Source organism: Plutella xylostella, chromosome 31 (assembly GCF_932276165.1).
Source record: "Plutella xylostella chromosome 31, ilPluXylo3.1, whole genome shotgun sequence".
NCBI lineage: Eukaryota > Metazoa > Arthropoda > Insecta > Lepidoptera > Plutellidae > Plutella > Plutella xylostella.
The window spans coordinates 6,174,485-6,199,128 of record NC_064011.1 but is presented as its reverse complement, the minus strand read 5'-3'; the positions used below and the strand labels follow the sequence as shown (position 1 = coordinate 6,199,128).

The 24,644-nt window shown below is 38.4% G+C and overlaps 1 protein-coding gene across 1 annotated transcript in view; it reads left to right on the top strand.

Annotated features, from left to right (window-relative positions):
- Positions 1-6,058: 6,058 nt before the first annotated feature.
- Positions 6,059-24,644, top strand: part of LOC105390890 (EH domain-binding protein 1) — a 34,331-nt gene continuing 15,745 nt past the window's right edge. The window contains exons 1-16 of the mRNA XM_048632198.1: positions 6,059-6,129; positions 6,727-6,845; positions 7,198-7,293; positions 7,801-7,912; positions 8,341-8,522; positions 9,199-9,316; positions 9,661-9,759; positions 10,342-10,528; positions 11,114-11,367; positions 11,754-11,887; positions 20,291-20,348; positions 20,895-20,972; positions 21,410-21,476; positions 21,722-21,845; positions 22,362-22,479; positions 23,442-23,537. Coding sequence (XP_048488155.1) covers positions 6,115-6,129; positions 6,727-6,845; positions 7,198-7,293; positions 7,801-7,912; positions 8,341-8,522; positions 9,199-9,316; positions 9,661-9,759; positions 10,342-10,528; positions 11,114-11,367; positions 11,754-11,887; positions 20,291-20,348; positions 20,895-20,972; positions 21,410-21,476; positions 21,722-21,845; positions 22,362-22,479; positions 23,442-23,537 — 1,857 coding nt within the window. The 5' untranslated portion in view covers positions 6,059-6,114. The remainder of the gene's footprint in view (positions 6,130-6,726; positions 6,846-7,197; positions 7,294-7,800; positions 7,913-8,340; positions 8,523-9,198; positions 9,317-9,660; positions 9,760-10,341; positions 10,529-11,113; positions 11,368-11,753; positions 11,888-20,290; positions 20,349-20,894; positions 20,973-21,409; positions 21,477-21,721; positions 21,846-22,361; positions 22,480-23,441; positions 23,538-24,644) is intronic.

The following is a 24,644-nucleotide window of genomic DNA, read 5'->3' as shown; positions in this document are numbered from 1 at the left end:
CAACAAAACAGTAACACAACAATATGGGCTTTTACCCTATAAAAATATAAGTAGGTACAACAACAGGAGCATTTACCCTATAAAACACATAAGTACCTATCAACTTATAAATCAAAGTACATTATAATATCAAGCTTTGGTACTGGAGAGGGCAACTGTTAGTTGTTTAAGACTCTCTCCCATGAAGTAACAGAGTTACCTAATTTAAAGACGTACCCTTTATATCACCTACGGACAATCTCGCAGCTGGCCCAATCGCATCAACTTAACCTTTGACATCTAGGCCGCTCTTACGATGCGATTCACCCTGAGAACTCACACATCAGTCGGAGTCCATAGAATCCAACGTAGAGTCTCCTGGTACATAGGTGGGATCAGAACCTGACGTTTCATTCTCTGACAATGATAACTCAGAACTTGATGCCCTTGACACCACGCTTCGCCTCTCTGTAGGGACAACCTGCTGACTTGGAGAAGGACCTGCACTAGCAGCGGAACCATCAGATGGCATCCTTTCCTCGCTGCTATTTGCCGAACAGTCCAACTCCACCATGTAGAACATGTCACCATCATTACTAACTTTCTTGAAAAACTTATTTTCGAAGAATGTGACATTTCTAGCTTTTATGCACTTACTTGGATTACAAGGATCTAGCAGTCTGTAGCCCTTACTGTCCTCACAGTAACCGACGAATATGTACTCTTTGCATTTGGAATCTAGTTTTGTTCGATTCTCGGTAAGAGCATACACTACACAACCAAAAGTACGTAAATGGCTTAGATTTACCTTTTGATTGGTCCATCTCTGTTCAGGGGTAGCTCCAGGCACAGCACGGCTTGGGCTTCTGTTTTTTAAATATACAGCCGTATTAACAGCCTCTGCCCATACCCTCTGGTCTAGTCCAGCGTCCTGTAGCATACATCTGACCTTCTCGACGATCGTGCGGTTTGCCCGCTCTGCCACTCCATTTTGCTGCGGCGAGTGCGGGATAGTAGTTTGATGTCGGATGCCATGCTTCTTGAGGAATTCCCGGAACTGAGAACTAACATACTCACCTCCATTGTCGCTACGAAGCTCCTTGATTTTCTTGTTTGTTTGATTCTCCACCATTGCCTTGAAATATTTGAAGTTTTCGAAAACTTCACTTTTATTTCTTAGAAAATAAACAAACGTCTTTCTACTGTAATCATCGATAAACGTCAATACATACTTAGCACCACTGAAAGATTGCACAGGCATCGGACCACACAGATCCGTATGTACAAGCCCTAACACATCTGTGGCTCTGCTCTTTGATGCCTTCGGAAACGGCAAATGACTCTGTTTACCTTTGACACAAGCAACACATGCTTCAAATTTACCTACGTCATAATCAACACCATCACACATACCATTTTTCAGAAGACGCATGCTTCTGGCATTCAGATGACCCAAACGGCGATGCCAAGTATCCTGGGTAGTTTTGTTCCCAGATTTAGCCGCCATGGATAACTCCTTCTCCTCAGGAACAGCAGACTCACTGCTTAAATCTGATTCAATCTGTGGACAAACAAAACAGTTGCCCTGCTCCCTACCTGATGTTCCATCATTCAACTGATACATACCATTTACATGACTGGCTGTGGCAATAACCTCACCATCATCATATATTTTACAACTTTTATCATCAAAAATAACCCTATAACCCTTTTTAGTTATAGCACTGACAGATAACAAGTTGGCTGTCAGTTTAGGTACATACAGAGGTTCTACCTTTTTTGGCATAAGATTTTTTTGCCTAATCTCGTATTGCATAGTAACGTTTGGTCAAAGTCTCGTTACGCCGAAAATCGTATGGCATAAATCTCGTTTAGTAAAAAGTTATTTCGCATAACATTGTTTAGCCTAATAATGGTATGGCCAAATCTTGAATAGCCTAATAATGCTATGGCATAGGTTTATACAAAGTAATAATATTCGTTTGGCTTTAACTTTGACGGAGCGTCTCCCTACATAGCGCAAACTGGTTCCTTGTATTGTTTCCGCTGTTTGGAAAACGCTCCGCTCCGCTTCGCTGCGCTCCGCTTTGGTTTTGATGAACATGTGCACCTAACACGCTCCTCCTCGCTTTGCTCGTCGTCGCACCTATTTTTAGGTTTCGATCTCATGGAGTTTTTAATAATTATATTGGTCGTTAACTTTCGATTTTTTGATCATACAATATCGTGATTTTCGAGATGTAGGAGAAAAATAACACAATTTGTACATTTACTACATGCTTAATATATTATTTATTAAGATAACATTAGGAGAAACAAGATTATACATAGGTATAGACGAACATAAATTTGAGCAAACGAAACTTAGGTGTTTAAAGATTGTGCCTAAAGAGTTTTAGACGAAACGAGCCTTATGCCACATAAGTCTTGGCAAAGTGATGGTTCGGCCAAAAAAGTTTAGACCATACGAGTTATGCGAAATGAGTTTTGGTCAATAAAGATTATGCCAGATGAGCGGAACCCACATACAGAACATCGCTGATAGTCTTTACTTTTTCCAATTGAATCTTAACAATACCCTGTCCGGCTGTAAAGATCTGCTCACCATTGGCAACGCATACTGCAACAGGCTTGCTTTCACGGAAATCAGTCATCATTGATTTGTTTCCACACATATGACTCGTCGCCCCGGAGTCCAGGTACCATCGATCACGCCGCATCTCCGCTGACAGTGCATTCAACATCAGCGCTCCATTCGCCCCCTTTGCTTGACAGCTAGTAGATTTGTTGTCGTTGCTCGGAGTGCTTGACTTCTTTGGGCAGTTCTTGATACTGTGTCCTGGTTTCTTGCAGCGATAGCATTTGAAATTCTTCTTTGCTACAAGTGCTGTGGCCGATTCATCTTTACCTGCTCTTCTTTGGCATTCTTGTTGTAATTTCGCTTTGACAACTTGGCTCGACAGCTTGATATCCGAGTTCTCAAGTGCCATTATCAGTGGGTCGTAGTCAGGTGGCAACCCACTAAGCAATATTACCGCCAGGAAATCGTCGTCTAGAGGTGCTCCTATGTCTGTAAGTTGCTGTGAGACATCACTCACCCTGCCTATGTAGTCTTCCATGCTTTGACATTGATCGTACTTTGTCGCGAAGATTATCCTCAAAAGACTTAACCTTCTGCACAATCCTTTGTCTTCAAAAGCTTTCTGTAAGTTGTTCCAAGCTTCGTAAGCTGTGCTCGCGTTTCTTACGTATGTGAATATTGACGGCTGCACCGACAAACATATCTTCGCGAGAGCCTTTTGTACACGCTTTTCGTCTGAACAACTCTCACTTTCGCAGCAATCCCAAAGATCTTCGTGTATAAGTAACATTTTCATTTGAAATTTCCAATTAGTATAATTATCCATACCTCGTAGTTTTTCTAGAGGAAAAACAGTCGCCGCTGTGTTCGCCATACTCATGACAGTTCACTATTTTACGATAATTAGTTTAAATATTATCAAAATAATATGCTCAGTGTTTTATTTAAGCTCTGGGCCCATAACCTATTGGGTAGGCGTAAGTGAAAACAGCTAGATTACTTTTTGTAATTTGGATTTTTATTTGGATGTACACGGTTAGACAGGTAAGACGATAAAGAGGAAGATGTCAGTTGTACATAGAGCACATTGCTTTTCTTAAATAGAATACAATCACACAATAAGGTTGTACTAGTTTATATTATTATTCCAACAATAAATTCACCACCATAATCATATTTATTGAAAATATGTAATATGTCTGTATTTTAAATTATTAACATTAGTTTAACCACTGGCTTTTTATTTTAGGAGCTAAACTATTTTTAGGGGAGCTAAATGATTTTTAAGGCGTCATAAAAACAGTAATTCTATCTTCTTCAATTATCTAAGTATGACTTTCTACTATTAACCAGGCAGGCTGAACTAATATTATACTAATTAAATTACATCTTATCAAAAACTCCATTTAACATTAAGATTTATTCACTTAAAACTACCCATCCTACAGAAAGTTTTCAAGTGTCTTTCCGCACAATTAAAAAAGTTTTCCATGCCCCAGGTTTAAGGTACAATTTCCTTTGGCCTTGACTCCTTGAGGCAAAGAGTTGTGGGTTCATAGAGGTTAACTATGTGAGTGATGGCTGTATGTGTGTTTGTGTCTGTGTTTGTGTGTGTGAGTGAGGAGTCAAGTACAATAATTATTTACAATGCTAATATTGGAACACCAAATGGTATATGTCTGTCTGGTAAGTATTTAATTTATGATGAGATGGTTGAGTTTTTGATGAACTTTTTTCATAGTAACTTGTTGGTGTCCTTTAAATTTTACAGGCTCACCTTACCAATAATGAGTAATTATCAGAGCAGACACACAACATAAATCATGTTAAACTTATAACAATTCTGTTTTATAGATAATTTTAGCATTTTAGCACACAATACAAATCACAACACTATTGAAAATGATAAAAGTACATTTACTTTTTATGTTGACTCTACAACTAGTACATAAGATAATAAAAATAGTATAATAGGTTGATGTCTGTTGTTATGTTAATGACTTCACTATGTCCTTTGATAAATATTGTGAACCTGCACTATACATTAGTAGGTACTTACTACTTATTTTATTTGTAGTTTAAAACAATCGCCTCAAATAACAATGATGAGCCTAAGTAGTACTAACCAGATAAACCTTTTAAAAATACAATCCTTACTAATATTATAAATGCGAAAGTAACTGTGTCTGTCTGTCTGTCTGTCTGTCTGTCTGTCTGTCTGTCTGTCTGTCTGTTACTCTTTCACGACAAAACTACTGAACGGATTTGAATGAAATTTGGTATACATATGGTATAGACCCTGGGAAAGAACATAGGCTACTTTTTATCCCGGAATTCCCACGGGAAAACTTTTTAAGGCGAAGCGTAGCTCGCGGGGACAGCTAGTATTAAATAAAATTTATAGTTATACTAGCTGTTCCCGCGAGCTTCACTTCGCCTTAAAAAGTTTTCCCGCGGGATTTCCGCGATAAAAATTTGCCTATGTTCTTTCTCAGGGTGTAGATCATCTGTATACCAAAATTCATTCGAATCCGTTCAGTAGTTTTGGCGTGAAAGAGTAACAGACAGACACAGTTACTTTCGCATTTATAATATTAGTTAGGATTAGGATAAATAAAAAACAATTTTCTGATAACAAAACCATTAAAATGTATTTTTGACCAATTCACTATCATAATAGAACAAACAAACACAAGTTCACATTATATTTAACACAAAATTTTGTTAGTTAGCCACATCCTATCAGCCAGGCCTTATCTCAGCTTCCTGTAATATTGCAGGGCTACTGCAAGATAAAGCAATTTTGATCAACAGTGATCCTGCTTGGTAACTGTTTAAAATTAAGTAACATACATCCATACTGACATCCCTCAGCAGGGACAAATGGCTTTGAGAATATTTATCCATCTGGCTCTACATCGGGCAGTGGCTGCAAGATTTTCACAGCCTTTGCCATCGCCAGGTTGTTTAAGGGTTGCCTCTTTTAATAATGTACCTAATATAAATATACAACTTTTCTTTCTTCTTCACTCCCGCTATTGCTTCAAGGAGTCTGGAGCTGACACCAGGCACCTACGTCCTTCTCTGTCTCTGTCAGTGGCCAGCAAGTTGCAATAGACAATTATACACTAAAGAATAAAATCAGTAATCCTCAAAGATTTAGTAAGATGTGACTCTCAACTCTCTCGAGTGAGCTACCTACCTGCTTTTTTCTGTACATTGCATGTGTTAGGTTGCAAGCCATATAGCCGTTTTTAGAATCAGTAAAATGCAGGTTTCTCTATAATTGCAGTTGATTTCCTTAATTGAAAAAAAAATCATTGGTAGTAGGCGAACCAAACTTTACCTATGTAGTGTAGTGACTACTACTAGTGACTTTACCAATCAAAACATCAGTTTATTAGGTCATAGAAAATTGTTATCTCAGTTATGATAACGATTACTGCATGCGTTTTTTGTATTATTATGTGTATTGATAAGTTATTAACTGATAAATTGATATGGAAGATAGTCTGATCTTGATAGAATTGGCCAGTAAGTGATTGCGCTTTAAAATGTCTAAATGGAAGGTATGTATTTATTGTTTTAATCATGGAAAAAAATTCAGTAAAGTTTGTGTTTTCTTTGGCTCATACTACACGTCTGTTAATTTGGGTGGATGAGGAAGGCAGGGAAAAGTGTGTTGTAACTATGTTGATAGTTGCGAGGTTCAGTGATTGTTGTAGTATCATCAATAAATACTCATCACTTCTATCACTCTTTGGCGTAAGCAGTGGATTGATAACATCCAATCAACTTCTTCTTCTTATCATGTCGACGACAAACCAACAAAGTCGCTAAATAATACTTGCCAAGAATTGGGCCGCTGATACTGCTACTAATCATAAAGAGCATATTTATAAACTATACATTTTCCAGTGGTAAATGAAATTCACGTCGAATATAAAACAAACAAAAAGGTTTATCCAGCACGAAAATTTGAAATTTTGCCTTCGGAACCGACATGTCTGCCCGCCTTTTTACGTAAATTCCTTCATGAGGATAAAAAATCTCTTCTCTGTCACCTACAGCTTGTAAAAATAGTCACCTACAGTTTTGTACAAACAAAGAATATTCTATCTATCTTCTAGTTGTACAATTATAACACTGGTCTCTATCGTCAACAGCTCCTACTATCCACAATGGCGGCGGTGTGGAAGCGGCTGCAGCGAGTGAACAAGCGAGCGGCCAAGTTCCAGTACACCGCGAGCTACCATCGAGTAGACCTGCAGATCAGCGCCAAGTGGTGAGCCACTGCTGAACCGATTTTGATTTATTTAGTTACTATTACTACTGTCAACAAGCACGGTATCATCGAGTGGACCTGAAGCGATTTTAATTCATTCATTCAACTACTACTGTCTAAAAACGAGCGTGCATAATTGAGCATATTAGCTGAGTGGTTAAGATGTCCAAAATTTATCATTCCTTTGAAGGGTTCACGGGTTCGAATGCTACCAAATTTTGCCAGGCTGGTGCCCTTTTGACGCTCTGGACATCAACCTTTTGTGTTATTCTTTGTTTTGCATTGTATTATTTTTGCCAGTCTGTGATATAAATGTTTCTTCATCTTTTTACCTATTTATTCCGTCTTCCAGGCAACCTACGAAGCTGAGTGTAGTATGGACGCGCCGCTCGCGCCGCGTCGCCACCGAGCCGCAGCACTGGGAGCCCTCGCTCAAGGACCCGCTACAGTTAGTACAGACACACATGAACTTATGACACCCCTCTAGAATACAGTGGTAGCACCCTTCTTGACAAAGGAATGGAAAAATTCAAATATTTAATCCTACTAAAATTATAAACTTGAAAGTTTGTAAATATGGATGGATGGATGGATTGGAACACAAATACTTATAGTCTCTTTTAGGATACAGTACTACAGATACAGACACAATCGTAGCCCCTCTTGGAACACAGGTACAGCATACTGTGGATGCGTTTGTTATACACAAATCACATTAATTGGTCCACAAAGCATATCACAGGTAGGAACGGATTTCTTTCACACCATCACATATAGGCAGTATAAAGCCTGAAACTTACTCACTTATAGGTTATCTGATGGCATGGATTGCACCTTTTAAAGGTACTAAAACAAACTGTATTTATTAGACAAACGCCTCACATTATGCAGCTATAGAGCTTTATAAAAACTAATATTTTCACCTTTATTCAGTACTATATAATTGTTTCCACAGAGGCTCCGTGATCTACCCGGTGACGACCAATCAGACGGTGGCGGTGACGCTGTTCAAGGACTCGAGGACCAATGAGCTCGAGGATAAGGACTGGACGTTTGTGCTGGAAGATGTGAGTGGAGGGTTGAGGGTTGAGGGTGTACGGGGTGGGGTACTGATAACATCAGTCCCCGTTGGACGGGTCGAAATATAATTTTATACATCATTTCAATATTTGTTCGCTTGTTGTTTGGAAGAAATGGCTATAAGCGGTAAGGCTGCCATTTGTACATATATGCGGCAGATAAGATTTATGAATGGTAATTGTTTCCATGTTTTTTGTGTACAAATAAAGATCTTATTTCATGGATCTAACTGAAAATAATTATTACAACTTATGTACATAAATAATAGAATATTATGTGATGCGAGTGCGGAAAACGGTTTATAATAACAGTCGAGTACGCTAGTGTTTGCACGACACGTAGCGTAGTGAAAGTGTAGGTTTCGAGCAAGACATGTAGAAAATTATTTTTAATTTTATTTCCACTTCTATTCCAGGTGACAGCCTCCGGCAAGCGCCGCCGCCTCGCCGCCGCCAACATCAACATGCGCCAATACGCGTCGCTCAGCCCGCGCGCCCGCGACGTGACGCTCCCCCTCGCGCCGCTCAGCAACAAGGTCGTGTCGGCCACCGTGTACTTGACCCTGCATGCTGCGCTGCTGCGGGAGGCACCCGCCAAGTGAGTAGGCGTCCGACGCTACACTAGAAATATGATATGCACATATTGCACATCCTAACTCCTAACTAATATTATAAATGCGAAAGTAACTGTGTCTGTCTGTCTGTCTGTCTGTTACTCTTTCACGCCAAAACTACTGAACGGATTTGAATGAAATTTGGTATACATACGGTCTAGACCCTAGGAAAGAACATAGGCTACTTTTTATCCCGGAATTCCCACGGGAAAACTTATTAAGGCGAAGCGAAGCGCGCGGGAACAGCTAGTACCTAATAATACCTAAAATTGTGATTAATTGTCCACTGCTACCCAAGAAGCGCCACTACACTATCGTAGGCCGTCAGAGAAATTCTGTTTCAGAACGTTATTCAAACAAGGCCCTAGTTACCCGCAATAACCCTCTCAACATGCCCAACCTGAGGGTTTCCCACTAACTAGGAACAACCCTCAATCAATCTTCTATCCTGTAACGCACTACCAATCACTTAGTCAACATCACCTCTGGTTAACTGGTAGAGAATGCTACTAGCATCAAGTTAGCCTTTGTACCAATTTACTTCAATTTTTCTTCAATCGTGTAAATGCACTAAGTTAACTTCCTCCAGTGTTTTGCTACTCTTATTGCGAGATAATTTACTTCAATAAAGAATTAATATTAATAACTCTCTTACTACAGTGATGAAGACATGCAGTCGCTAGCGTCACTCTTGTCTGTGAATAACAACTCGGATATCGCCGTGTTGGACGACTTAGACGAAGACGATTATACCATGTCGGATAACTCTACTAAACAGGTACTCTACTAAACAATTACCTAATCTGATTTCATGTTATTATTGGTGAAATATTCAATTATTCTTTTACCTCAAAGCAAATAGAATGGTTATGAGTTTGACGGCCATGTATGACGTATATTGACTTCAGATATCTTCAGAATGTGATATTATACCGAATTTAACAATAAACTAAACAAAATAATTCAATACCTTTACAATCGATATCAATCCCATGACTATTTATGTGTCAATAATTTATAAAAACTTTAACAACCAGTCACAAAGTTACTTATACAAACTGTCCATAAATAACCACATGGCATAATCAGTCAGTAACAGTTCGAAATCCGGTCTCTCGACAGATGTCGGACCTCCGGCAGCAGATGGAAGAGATGACTCTGAGCCTCAGCGGCTCGGTCGCGGCCACCCCCGCCAGCGCCGCTAGCCTCGTGTTCGACAAGGTGAGTGTGTTGTAGTGCCGCCAGTCGGTCTCTCGACAGATGTAGAGGTGACTGTGAGCTAGCGGGGCTATAATATATAGCCTTGTGTTCGATGGGAAGGTTAGTTCTTTAGTTGTAAACTGTTTACATTACAATAGATTTATTTCAAAACTCTCTGTTGTATATATATTTTTATCAAACTAGTACAGTTTTTTTAATGTGTTGCTATTGTTCCTAACAATGAGCCATCTCACTTTGTCAATATCAGAAATGTACGGGAGACATACTATTATTTTGTATTCAATGTAAATAGAATTTTCACATATTAATATCGAATCCCGTACCGTCCACTTGTCCTAGGCCTTCCTCACCCAGCCACTACATAATAATATATTACACAATACGAAGCAGAAAGATCGAAAAAATTCTGTCACGTGACATAAGAATGATTGATTGCAGGAGGAAAATGGGTTTTGTTAGTCGAAAGGGGAAATTCAAGATAAACGAATTTCCCCTTTCGACTAACAAAACCCCTTTTCCTCCCGCAATCACTATTTTAGTACTCTTATATCTATGACTTATTGCATTTTAACGTATCTACAGGATGAAGACAAAACCCCCGACGCGACCCCTACTCCGACCGCCGAGCGATGCGAGCTGCAGATCAGCGAGACAACAGACGACACTCGGAGTAGACCGGACAGCGAGGGCGCGGACAAGACCAGGAGTAGACCAGACTTCCTGTCTAACTTGACGAGTAAATTGGCTAAGAATACACCGGGGACGTTAGGTTAGTGACATAAATTACAGTTTTTTGTCCGCTTTGTTAAGAAAAATATAATCAAGTTACTCGTACGTAATTTTGAAATTAAATTACTTAGCTATGTGTTAATACGACCGAATGGCGTAGTGGTTAGTGGCCCTGACTGCTATGCCGAAGGTCCCGGGTTCGATTCCCGGCTGGGGCAGATATTTGTTTAAAGACAGATATTTGTACTCGGGTCTTGGGTGTTGATATTTATATTTAGTATCTATCTATCTATGTATTTGTGTAGATATATCAGCTGTCCGACACACATAACACAGGTTCTGCCTAGCTTGGGGTCGGATGGCCGTGTGTGAGATGTCCCCACATATTTATTTATTTATTTATTTAATAGTGAATTCGTGTTTTAAATAAAAGTTGATTTTTTAGACCAAAATGTTGGATATCAGCTTTTTCACACGAGCAAAACTTAGTTAAATGTTTTAATGGTGAAATAATGTCTAAAATTGGTTCAGCTACTTACTAGTTACTTTCAAACAAGTCTCTTACTGAACTCCTCTTTATTAAAACTGATAATTTTATGTAAGTTAAAAACTCATTTTATTTCAGACTTAAAACCGGAACCAAACTTCACTTCAACACCAACAAAAGTATCATCAACCACAGAACTAAGTCCCAAAATAGAATTTAAACCTTTCACCTTCAAACCAAAGACTATTTCCAAATGCAACCTTAAACCGTTGGAGCTGAGGTCGAATTTGAATCGCTTGTCGTTGGATCGGAATGAGAATGGGGAAGACAAGGACAGAACGCCTGTTAATGATGTCCCTTTCACACACAAGTTGGATAGAGATAAAACACCGGTAAGTTTTATTAAAATTTTAGTGTAATGAATTTGTAAGATCTCCCCGTTTACATACGCTCACAGTTTTGTAATTGTACATTGTGATGCAAAAGTTACCACTTTTGCATAATAAAATAAACAGAAAGAGTCTGACTAATGCTGTTCTACTTTAGCAAATACCCTGTATGGTGTTGCAAAAAGGTTATACTAAACCGAAACCGTCGTGACCAACAGAGTTTATATGGATAATGAATATTATTTTTCGCGAATTTTGACACTCTGATTTCATTTCCGGGCCTAGATAAATAACATGCTGCACACGTAGGTTTCGGCTTAGTGTACCCTTTTTGCAACACCCTGTATAAAGTTTAAACACCCTCCTAATAAACCCCCTCTCACCCCCAGGTACAAGACCTCCTCGAGTGGTGCCAGCTGTCCCTGTCCGACTACCCGATGTGTCGCGTGACGGATCTGTCCACATCGTGGCGGTCGGGCCTGGCCTTCTGCGCTCTCATACACCGCCACCGCCCACACCTACTGTGAGTAGAGACATAGTGAAATGGGTTTTATTACAAATCTATACATACAATCTTAGACACACACACATCACACGCACACCTGACAATGTAGAATATAGATCGGTCCAAGTTATAGGTATAAAAAGTAGCTTTTAAAAGGTATTTTAAGTGGGAAATCCTGGATAAAAAGTAGCTTATATGTTAGAAAGGGATCTCCGCTTGCTACATACAAAATTTCATTAAGGGGATTACGAAACCTAAAATGCTAAAGTCGGTTTGATATACTTGATTGGATTGGAAAAACGGTAGCTTCTATCACTTTGAGAAAAATATATATTGTAGCAGAGGGTATACTCAACATGATATTTGCTTAGAAATTGGTGCAGGATTATAATAAGTATGTTAAAAAAAATTGCAAACAGACCATGTCTTTTGCCATTTTTCGACTTATTATGAAAAAACCCTCGAAATCAGAGGGCCCATTTTCATGGAATCTTATATGTATGTGTAGGTAATTAAATTCTTAACAAAGTTACCTTAAAGAGTTGGATTTAATGGACCAGAAGTCAACTTTTTTTGCAAAAAACTAATAAATTCCGGTTTAAAAATGATGACGCCGTGACAGATTTCAGATTTCTTCAGTCGTCGCCCTGGTGGCGGCCTGTTAGGAGCGATACCCACGCCATTTTATTTTTAATCAAATATTTCACAAAAACTGATTAAATCAACAAATGATGACTGCAAATATTATAATACATATGCATTTGCTATGAAAAGTTAATTTTCTAAACATTTTAGATGGAGAAAAGCCGAAAGTTCTTAGAAAACATTTCGCCTTTTCGATTTGTTTACATTTTTTACTATAGAGTTACAGATGCATAGATAAAGGTAAACATTACACATAATGACACTTATTAGATTCTCCGAATAAGAACTATACGGTCAATACAGTATGCCAAAGCGCGAGCCTGTTTATATTCTGAGGGGTAATAATTTAACTTTATTTTATTTTAACGGTTGTGTATGCTAGGTAAGCTACACAATATACAGGGTGTTGAAAATTAAGTTCTCAATTTGTATTATTTGAAACCAAAAACCGTAATTTTTTATAATATATATTTTAAGATGTGGTAGTCTGTACACTAAAGGGTGTTCAAAAGTATAAGTACTTTTAAAAATTGAAGAACTAAAATGTACATATTTTTTTAAATCTATGAAGGTATTTAACAAGCTTTGCAAAAAAAGCGGTTAAGTGCGACTTTATCTACATATCTACACACATACATACACTCTCACGCCTTGTACTAATGTACTCCCTTGCGGGGTAGGCAGAGGTGCATTGCTGCACCCACTACCTCTGTAGTACGTGGTGGTACGGTCTCGACCTTTCGGACAGTCAGTTTGGCATCCGAAATGCGTGATCGTTCGTTCACTGTCGGAGCAGGATGAGAACTAGCTCTTAGCTTAAAAATAGTAACCGCGTTCCTAGAGGGCTGACATCCCAATGGACAACATTTCATTTTTTTTACCCTACATTTTTATTAGCTATTCGGAAAGTTTATTAAAAATTAGAGGACCCGTATTTTTTTATTTTTCATGTACATTTCTTTTTCCATGTTATTTTTAACTTTAAAGTTTATTATTTTAAAACCGGAAGTGACGTCACATATTAGGCTCAATTTTGATTTAAGTCCTTTGCCTTAGTCTCGAAAAAAAAAACATAAATGACACTGACAACTGACAGGTGACATAAACTTTGTTTACGTGCCAACCAGCAAATGGGTCATTTTCAAATGACAAAAAAAGTGTGACATTGATAATTCTGATGATACAAAATACTTATCATGAAAAAATAATTTTACTAAGCATTCCAGTCAAGCATAATTGAAACACATGAATGCATAATATATTACTATTTTAAAATAAATATAATGTACTTACCCCAATTTTTTTAGCTATGTAGGCGGTGGCATGCTCTGGGACATATTATATAGCGGGTCATCTCTTAATGCGTACTAACCATTTTATATACGATCAATAAAAAAAAAAAGTCAAAAAGTGTCGGAACAGAATTTATGAAAATGACCCAAATAAACAACAAAACGTCACGATAAAACGTCAACGTCAATCAAAAATGACAGTGACAGTTACTTTTTCTTTTTCATCGATAGGCTTTGAGCAACAAAATTCATCGCACCTAATGCATGACGTCATCAGCACTTTTTGACTATTTTATGAATTTCTCCAAAATGATACATCCAAAAAATTCAAAAATATTTTTTTCGTGGCCTTTATAGCTAAATCTCGAAATGGTTTCCGATTTATAGCAGCTTTAGTTTTTTGAAATGTTGTCCATTGCTGGAGCTGTGCTCGCCATGCAGTGTATGGGCTACTTAGGAATCTGGGAGGCTGTTGCAAAGGAGTCTGTTGCCTCTATACGGTACGGGTGCCGTGCGATTTATGGCCCTTCCAGGAGCACCTGTTTTGTCAAGTCGAAGAGAATGGCTCGTATTCGACGCAACCTGCAGTACTGGTGGGATTGGTTGGAGGTCTGGACAGCACGTAGCTGCAGCAGCCGTCATGCCGTCATTCGACGCATAGATGCAAAAAAAAATTGAAATTCATGTTAATAATTAGATTTTAATTTTACAATATTGCAAAAAAAAATATTAACATTGTTGAGTATGTTATTTTATTTTAGTAAAGTAGTAATAAAAACAAAGGCTTATTGCATAGTTTTCGTTCACGCTCGCCTACACCGCACGTTGTATATGAGAATAAAGGGAATTACTAAATTTTCTTGTTTAAAAATCACGGTTTCTTGTTTAGAGGAAAACAAATTGTAAAATGCGGAATACAGTTTTTTTTTCGAATAAAGAGTAAAACAAAACATGTAAATTCAAAAAACGTTTCTATTGACACTAGGGCATACAATACCGCAATACCGGGAACCCGGAAAAAAAATAAGTATTTTTCAATACCAGTATTGAAAGTTAATACCGGTATTGAAGTAATACCGGAATCGGACTTTTTAGGCTATAAATAAAGCGATTAAGGTATAGTTAGCCTTGTGTTCTTATATACTATGAAAGCGCACTTGTTTCCAATAGTTTAATGTAGTTTTTGGCCGTTGGAAATCTACTGTTGCCCATGCGTAAACCGACACCAAATTTTTTTTTTCAAATCTATCATTTTAACTCTAATACTCAATTGTCGTAGAAATCTATATCTATAATTACAGAATTTGATTGCCTTTTCTTGTTTTGGCCTATAGTCCTTTAAACACAATATTTGCCATTTATAACAACAAGAAAGTCTAATACCGGTATTAGTACCGGAATCCCGAAGTAGTAATACCGAAACTCAATACCGGTATTGAAAATTATTCCGGTATTGCATGCCCTAATTGACACCAACTGACACTAATTGACTTTTCGCCGAGAAAAGTGGAGTTACAATGTTTGCGATCTAAAGTGATTATAGAATAATTAGAACTATCTATTTTTTTTCAGTTCACCTGGTGTTGACTGAAATTGTAATTAGGTACTGACTCCTTGACTTGAAAATAACTTTTTTTATAATCGTTATTACAAAACCGCAATTTTTTTAATACAGCAATATTTGTAGGTACTTACAGTGAGCAAAAGAGCGCAACAAGGTTTTATTTTTTTTTTGGTTTTAAGAAACAAAAATATTATTTCTATCATATCCAAAATACACATACTTAAGTACATATTATACCTCACCCAGACCACCCCATATCACCACCTTTGCCAGCTACGAAACCTTTTGGGACACCCTGTATATGCAGAGTTCTGCAAACTACTGTTCTGCTTTTAAAACACCAAAATAAAACAGGTCGTCTAACTAAAAGGTCACGTGACCAAAAAAAATATATGGAGAAGCGTTTTTTTTTTCACGAATATAAAAAAATACGTAGGATAAAAGTTATTCAGAGTAACGCCCTTTCGGCTAACTATACTTTTTTTAATACAACACCCTGTAGTCCCTCTTATATTAAAATCTGCCCCCAAGTGAGGCTATACTTAATTCTAATATCGGCACGGGCACGACTTTTTATAATTAATGATTAAATATTAAAAATACTTTCAAATAAAAATAAATATTTTCGTATCACTTACAAAACAATATTACTTACTTATAGATTGGCAAGTTGCTTGGCGACCCTCCTTGCGGGGTGAAAGACGCGGAGGGGACGAGGTACCCAAGACGACAGCGGGTAGCGGGAGGGGTAGCGGTATGTCATTGTTACGGCAGTCTCGGCCGCGCAGCCGAGGCGGCCACATGTCTTATATAGTCTGTCATAATTTGAGTGCGACCCACATGAGATCATTGATCCTGAGACCATTAGTCTTAGGATGAGTGTTGAGGCCTTTTTAATATTATTATTAGGTATCTATAATTCGTCAACAAAATAACGTTAAAAACAACAAATCGTATAATGTCTCAATATAGGGGCTTCTTGTAGAACAGCGTACCGGATCAGTCATGCTACGCGGCCTAGGGCATGCAATACCGGTAATATTTTCAATACCGGTATTGAGTTCCGGTATTAGAACTCAATACCGGGATCCCGGTATTAATACCGGTATTAGAATTCCTTGTTATATATGGCATATATTTTGTTTAAAGGTCGTATAGGGCAAAATACAACAAGAAAAAGCCATCAAATTCTGTATTATGTAATATTTTTTGCGAGAATTGAGTATTAGAGTTAAAATTTTAGAACGCATGGACAACAAGTAGGTTTCCAAAGGCCAAAAACCGCATGTAACGGCTGAAAACAAGTGCACTTTTATAGTATATAGGAGCACAATGCTAACTATATCTTAATCGCTTGATTTATAGCCTAAAAAATGACCGACTCCGGTATTACTTCGATACCGGTATTAACTTTCAATACCGGTATTGAAAAAATGGATTTTGTCCGGGATCCCGGTATTACGCAATATAGGTATTACGGTATTGCATGCCCTATGCGGCTAAAGGTTGGTACTGCGCAGTCAGATACGAAAAAGTAAACAACAAAGACGAAGAGTCATTATGACAGTGCGTCAGTTGTCAGTTCTTGTAACTAGGAAAGCAACCAAAATTTATGTGATTTAATGAAAGTAATTAATGACGACCGAATGGCGTAGTGGTTAGTGACCCTGACTACTGAGCCGATGGTCCCGGGTTCGATTCCCGGCTGGGGCAGATATTTGTTTAAACACAGATATTTGTTCTCAGGTCTTGGATGTGCCCGTAAAATGGCAATAGGCCCGCCCCCTATTACATTGGGACTAACATAACACTCTGGCGAAAAGTGGGTGCAGCAATGCACCTCTGCCTACCCCGCAAGGGAGTAATTAGTACAAGGCGTGAGTGCGTGTTTTTTTTAATTAATGAGCAAAACACAGAGAAAAATTACAAAATTGATGAAATTTTGAAAGAAAATGGTCATATCGTGCTTCGCCTACCCCCATACCACCCGGAATTAAATCCTATTGAACTTGTGTGGCGGTACGTGAAAGGCGAGCTCGCAAGAACGTCGAAAGACTCTAACTTAGATAAAGAGATAAAAGACTTAGAGTTGCTTTTTTCTAATTATTCGCCTGAAAAGTGGAGAAATTGTGACGACCATGTCGTAAAAAATTAAGACGAATATTATAAATCTGATAGAGTATTTGACGATGTATTGGACAGGTATGTTATTGTTTATTTATAATTTAATGTAAATTAAACATAAAATATTATAGGTGTACACTGAACTAATATGACTGGCGTACTCTAGTACATTATACTTCAAAGTAGGTATAATGTTTTTTGGTTTTTGTCTTAGATTTATAATTGAAGTTAATGAAAACGATGATGAAGATGAGGATGACGACGACGATGAACAAGTTCAAACAGAGAGTGAACATGAAAGTGACATGGAAATTGATTTATAAAATAAAACACTTTTACATAAATAAATTCAAATTGGTAGATATTCTAAAGGTAAACATCCAAATTTTAATGCTGTCAAACTATAAATTTTAAGCTAAATATGACATTTACGGGAACACTCATAGAATAAAATTTTACTTACGTCAGAAATAGTTACAAGCTATCGCGAGATTAATCCGGGCACACTTTTCTACGTGTGTAGCATGTCGTGCTACCTCGCCCCCGCCACTTCTTTCACCCCGCAAGGAGGGTCGCCAAGTAACTTGCCACATTATAGTATATGTTTAACAAAGTGGCATGTCTTCACTTTAATGTTTTCGAGTACTATGTTAAAATTTCATGTCATTGTCCGGAGAACGCCCCGCATAGGTATGCGGGGCGTTCTCCGGACAAACGAACCCCCCCCCTCACTAGATTTGACAGATTCTGATTTTCTTCTAGCTTTAGTGACAGCCTTAAAATCCGACTAGTGCTTTTTGCGTGAATTAGTAACAAACTTACAATATTATAAGTGTGAAGTGTGATATAATACAAATGCACACAAGTCAGTAGTCTCTGTCCTACTACCCGATGTGTCGCGTGACGGATCTGTCCACATCGTGGCGGTCGGGCCTGGCCTTCTGCGCTCTGATACACCGCCATCGCCGGCACCTACTGTGAGTAGAATAGAATAGAATGAGTCAAAGGAACAAGGGTTTATATTACAAATCTATACATACAATCTTATCTTATCGTTACATACAATCTTAGACACACACACATCACACACAAACCTGACAATATAGAATAAAGATCGCTCCAAGTTATAGGTATTATTAACTAGCTTTTAAAACGCTCTCGTCAGAATTCAGGGTTAAAAAGTAGTTTAATTTGTCACCAAGGTTGTACGAGGGCTACACCGAAAAGATCGGGAATAGAATACTTAGGAATAAATTAGAGTGAAACCTTTTTGGTGTATCAAATGTAGTGTTTTTTCAAACATAATTCCATTTTCGAATTTTAAAAAAAGTAAAAAATAAAAGAGTATTGACCATTTTAATTTGACAAGTCGGTGTAAAAAATGGAGCTTACGCGGGAACATTTCCGTGCAATAATTTTTCACAACTTTCGTCGAGGTTTATCTCAAGAACAATGTCTCGCCGAGCTTGTTTCTATTTATAAACTTGAAGCACCAAGTAAAACGACTATATATCGTTGGTATTCTGAGTTTCGCCGTGGACGTTCCTCTCTTACCACAGTCCCTTCTACTGGTCGGCCAAAAACAGCGGTAACACAAGATAACATCGATGCTGTACGCCAGTTAATAAAAGAAGATAGACATGTGACATACGAGCAGATTCGGGCTTCTCTCAGCATTGGTATGATAGCCATTCAAACCATTTTACACGAAGAACTGGGTGTCAAGAAGTTAGTTTCGCGCTGGGTGCCCCACCGTTTGACCGAGGAACAAAAGTCGGCTCGTGTTAATTGGTGTCGATCTGCTCTGCAACGGTTCAATGGAGGCAGTTCAAATGCTGTCTACAATATCGTCTCTGGTGATGAATCGTGGATTTATTCATATGAGCCCGAAAGAAAACATCAATCGGCAGTTTGGGTCTTCGAAGGTGAGGTCAAGCCAACAAAAGTTATTCGCTCACGCAGCGTGTCGAAAAAAATGGTCGCTTCGTTTGTATCGAAAACTGGCCATGTGGCTACGATTCCATTACAAGAACAAAGGACGGTTACTGCTGATTGGTACACAACAGTTTGTTTGCCGGAAGTCGTAAGAGAACTTCGTAAAACTAACCCGAATCGTCGTATAATCCTTCACCACGATAATGCAAGCTCTCATACCGCTCGCAAAACAAGAACGTTTTTAAATATGGAAAACGTGGAGTTGATGGACCATCCTCCGTATAGCCCTGATCTGAGCCCCAATGATTATTTTACATTCCCAAGAATTAAAGATATGCTACGTGGTCAACGGTTTAGCGGCCCAGAAGAGGCGGTCGAAGCTTACAAATCAGCTGTTTTGACAGTATCCACTTCAGACTGGAATTACTGTTTCAATGATTGGTTTAATCGAATGAAAAAGTGCATTGAATGTCACGGATACTACTTTGAAAAACAATAAAAGTAAATAATATTATGATATCTTTGTATTTTTTTCTATTCCCGATCATTTCGGTATCGCCCTCGTAAGTTTCCTGCTTGCTAAATTTTCGATTTGATTTTAAGATTCGTTCAGTAGTTTTTGCGTGAAACTTTCACACATCGGCTCAAAAACTTTTGCCTGTATAATATTCTTGTCATTATGTAAATAGATGATACCTAATAAGAATAGTGTGTGATGTGATGGCAGATGGTAGCTCTAAATTAATGATGAGGAATATGAAATAGTAATATTGTTGCCCTTACAAACTTTTTTCGATGCTTCCATTTGTTTCTGTAGCAATTTTAGCGTTATACTAATTTTCGCCCTAATCTCCCTCACAGTGACTTCTCAGGCCTCGACCCCACAGACCACGAGACGAACCTGAAGACAGCCTTCGAGGCCTCCGCCCGGCTCGGCATCTCGCAGGTGCTGACAGCAGCTGATGTGTTGGGGAAACAAGTGCCGGATAAACTAGCCGTGAGTGGAATAATACATTAGTTTCACTAAGGTGACCGCTAGATGGCGGTGTAAGGTGGTTCTACATCGCGGTATGGTTTGGTTTCATGTTTCTTTATATCAACTTGTAAGTAACCAATTAAATTTAATGAACTAATGCGATATGCCGTTTAGATTAGATTGTTGACCAATAAAAGCACGCATGGGGCGGATGGAATCAGTTAAAATAGTAAATTGAGTGACGCTATTAGTGCGCGCTGTATAATACTTGCTCGCTATTGGTCAATTGATGCGCTCTTTTATCGTTCGTTTATGAATTACACAATTGCGTAAAAGCCGCCATATTGGTTTTAAATATTAAGGCGGCCATTTTGGTATAGCGTAGTGTAGTGACAAAGTTAAACGAGCTAGGATTATAAAGCCATCCCTTCCTAACAATATCCGTAACGAAACACCTCCCACTCGCCTCCCCTGAAGACAGCCTTCGAGGCCTCCTCCCGGCTCGGCATCTCGCAGGTGCTGACGGCCGCCGACGTGTTGGGGAAACAAGTGCCGGACAAACTAGCCGTGAGTACAGTTGCACTATGGTGGCCGCTAGATGGCGGTGTGAGCGGTGGTTCTACATCGCGATAATTATGGTTTGGTTTCACGTTCCTGGGTATATCAACGCGTTGTATTCAGATTGGATAGGGAACTAATGAATACGCTTTTAGGGCAGAAGGAATTGGTTAAAATAGTAAATAACGCATTGTTCTGTACTAGTTCATTTAGGAATGAATCATGCGTAAATAGCTACCATTTTAGAGTTATTCATATGAGATATAGGAGAAGCAAGTGCTGGCCGTGAGTACTCACTAGATGGCGCTGCGAGCGGCGGTTCTACATCGCGATATAGTTTAAATATCAAAATCAAAATATAAGTTCGAGGGGACTTTTTTCGTGTAAGTGTGGTGAAAGACTTGTGAAATTGACAGCATTTTCAAATATTGTTTTATTTGTTATAGATAATGACGTACCTCTTCCAACTGCGAGCTCACTTCACAGGCACAGAACTACAAGTGGAACAATTAGGTAAGTTACTGTGGTTACCATTATACATTGTGTTGTGTTGCGAAAGTGTTAGATGTAGTAAGCCCAAAGAGAGTCTTTCTGAAAAACTTTTGCCCCACTTTTGGAAATTTTAATTTTTATGTTTGTTTTTTATTTTCTATTCGCACACATAAGTTATCATTGCTTTCTTCCAACAAGCGGGACACTGTTAAAAAAAATGACGAACTACCTATCTAACTTTTAATTTAAATTAATCTACTTCGCAGGTAGCGAAGACAGCGAATCCTCCTACATGGTGGGTCGTCACGAGACGGACGGCTCTCTACCCACCGACCTGTTTAGCAGAGAGATCGTGACTAGACGCAGCCGCATCGGAGGTGGGCCACCCAGGTATGTCCCACCATAGAGATGAAGCAGAGAGATCGAACCCGTAATCATTACCAGTAATCGTTCACTGCATTTTACATTTTGGAAGGCCAAATACTAACCCCCAAATTCATAGAGCTTTTTGAAACTTTACAATAGGCCTAAAATTTACCATGTGATATACGAATCTCAACTTTTTGACTGACTTAAAGTCGAAACTCGTGTATTTCGAAGTGAATTTTAACCTTGTTGTAAATTTACAATACGGTCTATGAATTTGAGGGTAAGTCTTCATGTCCATTTTCCTATTTTTTTACTGACAAGGAGCGTCATCCTTTGTTAATACTGAATACCTAGGTATTTATTTAAACAGCCCCCATTGTGTCTTACTACTGGGCAAAGGTCTTTTTATATTTTATCCAACGTATGATAAACTAAAATTATGTTTGGTTCCTGTGACATCGTTACCATTTCCACAATAATCCCAACAACACATTTTTGTCCACCAACTTATATTTTAATCTGTAATTTTGTCCGCAGCAAACAGCCGTCCATCGAATCCCGGACCTCCTCGGAGAGAGACAAGCCGGCCTCCCCCGCCGCTGCTCGTGACGTCACGGACATGCTGCTCGCGCACTCCAAGAACATACTCGGGAAGGTAATGGACACTGTTTTAAAGAGATTTGTAGAAATTTGTTCAGCAGGAAGTTAGAAGCTTTGATTTCGCGACGTCACTTACATAATGTTCTTTGAGCACTCCAAGAATATACTCGGGAAGGTAATGGACACTGTTTACAGGGATTTGTAAAAACTGATTCAGCAGGAAGATAGAAGCTTCGATTTCGCGAAGTCACTTACTTTATGCTCTGTACACACTCAAGAACACACTCTGAAAGGTAATGGACACTATTTTGATTTGTTAAAATTGGTTCAGTAGTAAATTAGCAGGAGTAAGAATTTAAGTGCGAATTGAGTTACTCAGTTTTTGACTTGGTATGTTGTTTGTGCACTCGAAGAATATACTCGGATAGGTATGGACGGACACTAGGGATTTATTAAAATTGGTTCAGCAATGCGGGGTTCAAACAACCCTCCATCGAATCCCGTACCTCCGCTGAGCAAGACAAGCCGGCGCCCCCCCCCCCCCGCGCGCGACGTCACGGACATGCTGCTCGCACACTCCAAGAACATACTCGGGAAGGTAATGGACACTGTTGACAGGGATTTCTTGAAATCGGTTCAGCAGTAAGAGGTTAGAAGATAAGTTGCGGGGCTGAGCGTCTTGTGTAAGTACTCCAAGAACTTACTCGGGAAGGTATGGACACTATTATACAGGGATTAAAGAGAAATTGGTTTAGCAGTGTGGGAGTTACAAGTTGTCATCACTACTGTATGGACCAAAAACCAAATCATATGCTAAATAAGTAAATACTGCATAATATTGCGGAATTTACTCGTAAGTACATATATCTTGGTATGGTTTGTAGTAAGTCAACGGATTACAATAAGTTTTGTTATAGTTTGATGATGGACTCTAAAGTTTTTTGAGCTATTCGGAAACGCTATATAACTATCCAGAATTTGTAAGTTTTTTTATTAATAATAATTGTTCTTTTTCAGGTGCTATCTCCGTCCAAGGATACCAGAACAGAGAACAAGAACGCGACGGCAAAGTGGTTCACCGACCCGCTGAATGTAACCAAGATCAATACCGAGGTTTGTTTAATAACAATTTATGTATTTATTTTACCATTTTAAAGAAGAAATTATTTGTGCCGTGAAACGAACCTTCGGACCTATTTTTTTGTTTATGTACCACCTCTCGCCCTGTTACTTTATCTCGTTTATACGACTGTCTTCTGCAAACGATTTATCGTTGAATTATTTTTGACCTCCGACAAAAAATAAGTGTTATAAGTTTAACTTGTCTGGGTATCTGTCTGTGGTAGCGTAGCTCCAAAACGCCTGAACTAATTTTCGATTTGTTTTTTTGGTATGACCCAAAAAACAAATGTCAGGCCGAGTGTTCTTAGCTATATTTTATCAAAATCGGCTTTGCGTTTCAAATGTTCTGCTACTTTTAGTGGTAAATATCGGGGGTTTTTAACGTCGGTTAGGTTATTTATTTGTTGTCTACGTTCACACACAACACCTACTTGGTCTCACCATGTGAACAGTTGTTGCACATTAGAGGTATTATACAGGGTGATTGGAAAGTCGATGTATTCCTTTAAATGGGTTGTAGTTGAAGGTATTTCCAGTCGATTGAACCCCATAATGCATTATCCGAAAGTCAACCATTTCGGAGTTATTTAAGTTTTAAGTTTTTTTAAGAATTTTTCCAAAATTTATGTTTAAAAGCAAAATATTTCAAAAACTAACGATTTTTTTAATACTTTTTTTTATTGTTTTGCATTGGTGACACCTTAGTCAACTAATCATAATCATTAATTGCTCAATATTTTATTTAATTTAAACACAGTGCTTCAAAATAGATGAAACATTAAGAAAATGTTACGAAAGATGAAAACAAAAAAGCTAATTTAAAAAAGAATTTTATCTGACAATTTGTTAGGCACTACAGCTTAAAAACATAATCAATTTATAAGCTTTAAAATGACATATTCCAATCTAAAATCGATTAAGGTATGACCAAGATATAGCCAAAACAACCGCATAGGCGGACAAATCTCAGTAGGGTAACGAACAAGATTTTGTTTAAATTTTAAGGTGAAATGTCTTAAATATAACTGGACTTTGTAGAGCTCCAAACCGTTTGCTAATTATTGTTCTCCGATAGCGCGGTTCCTCAATGGCACAGAT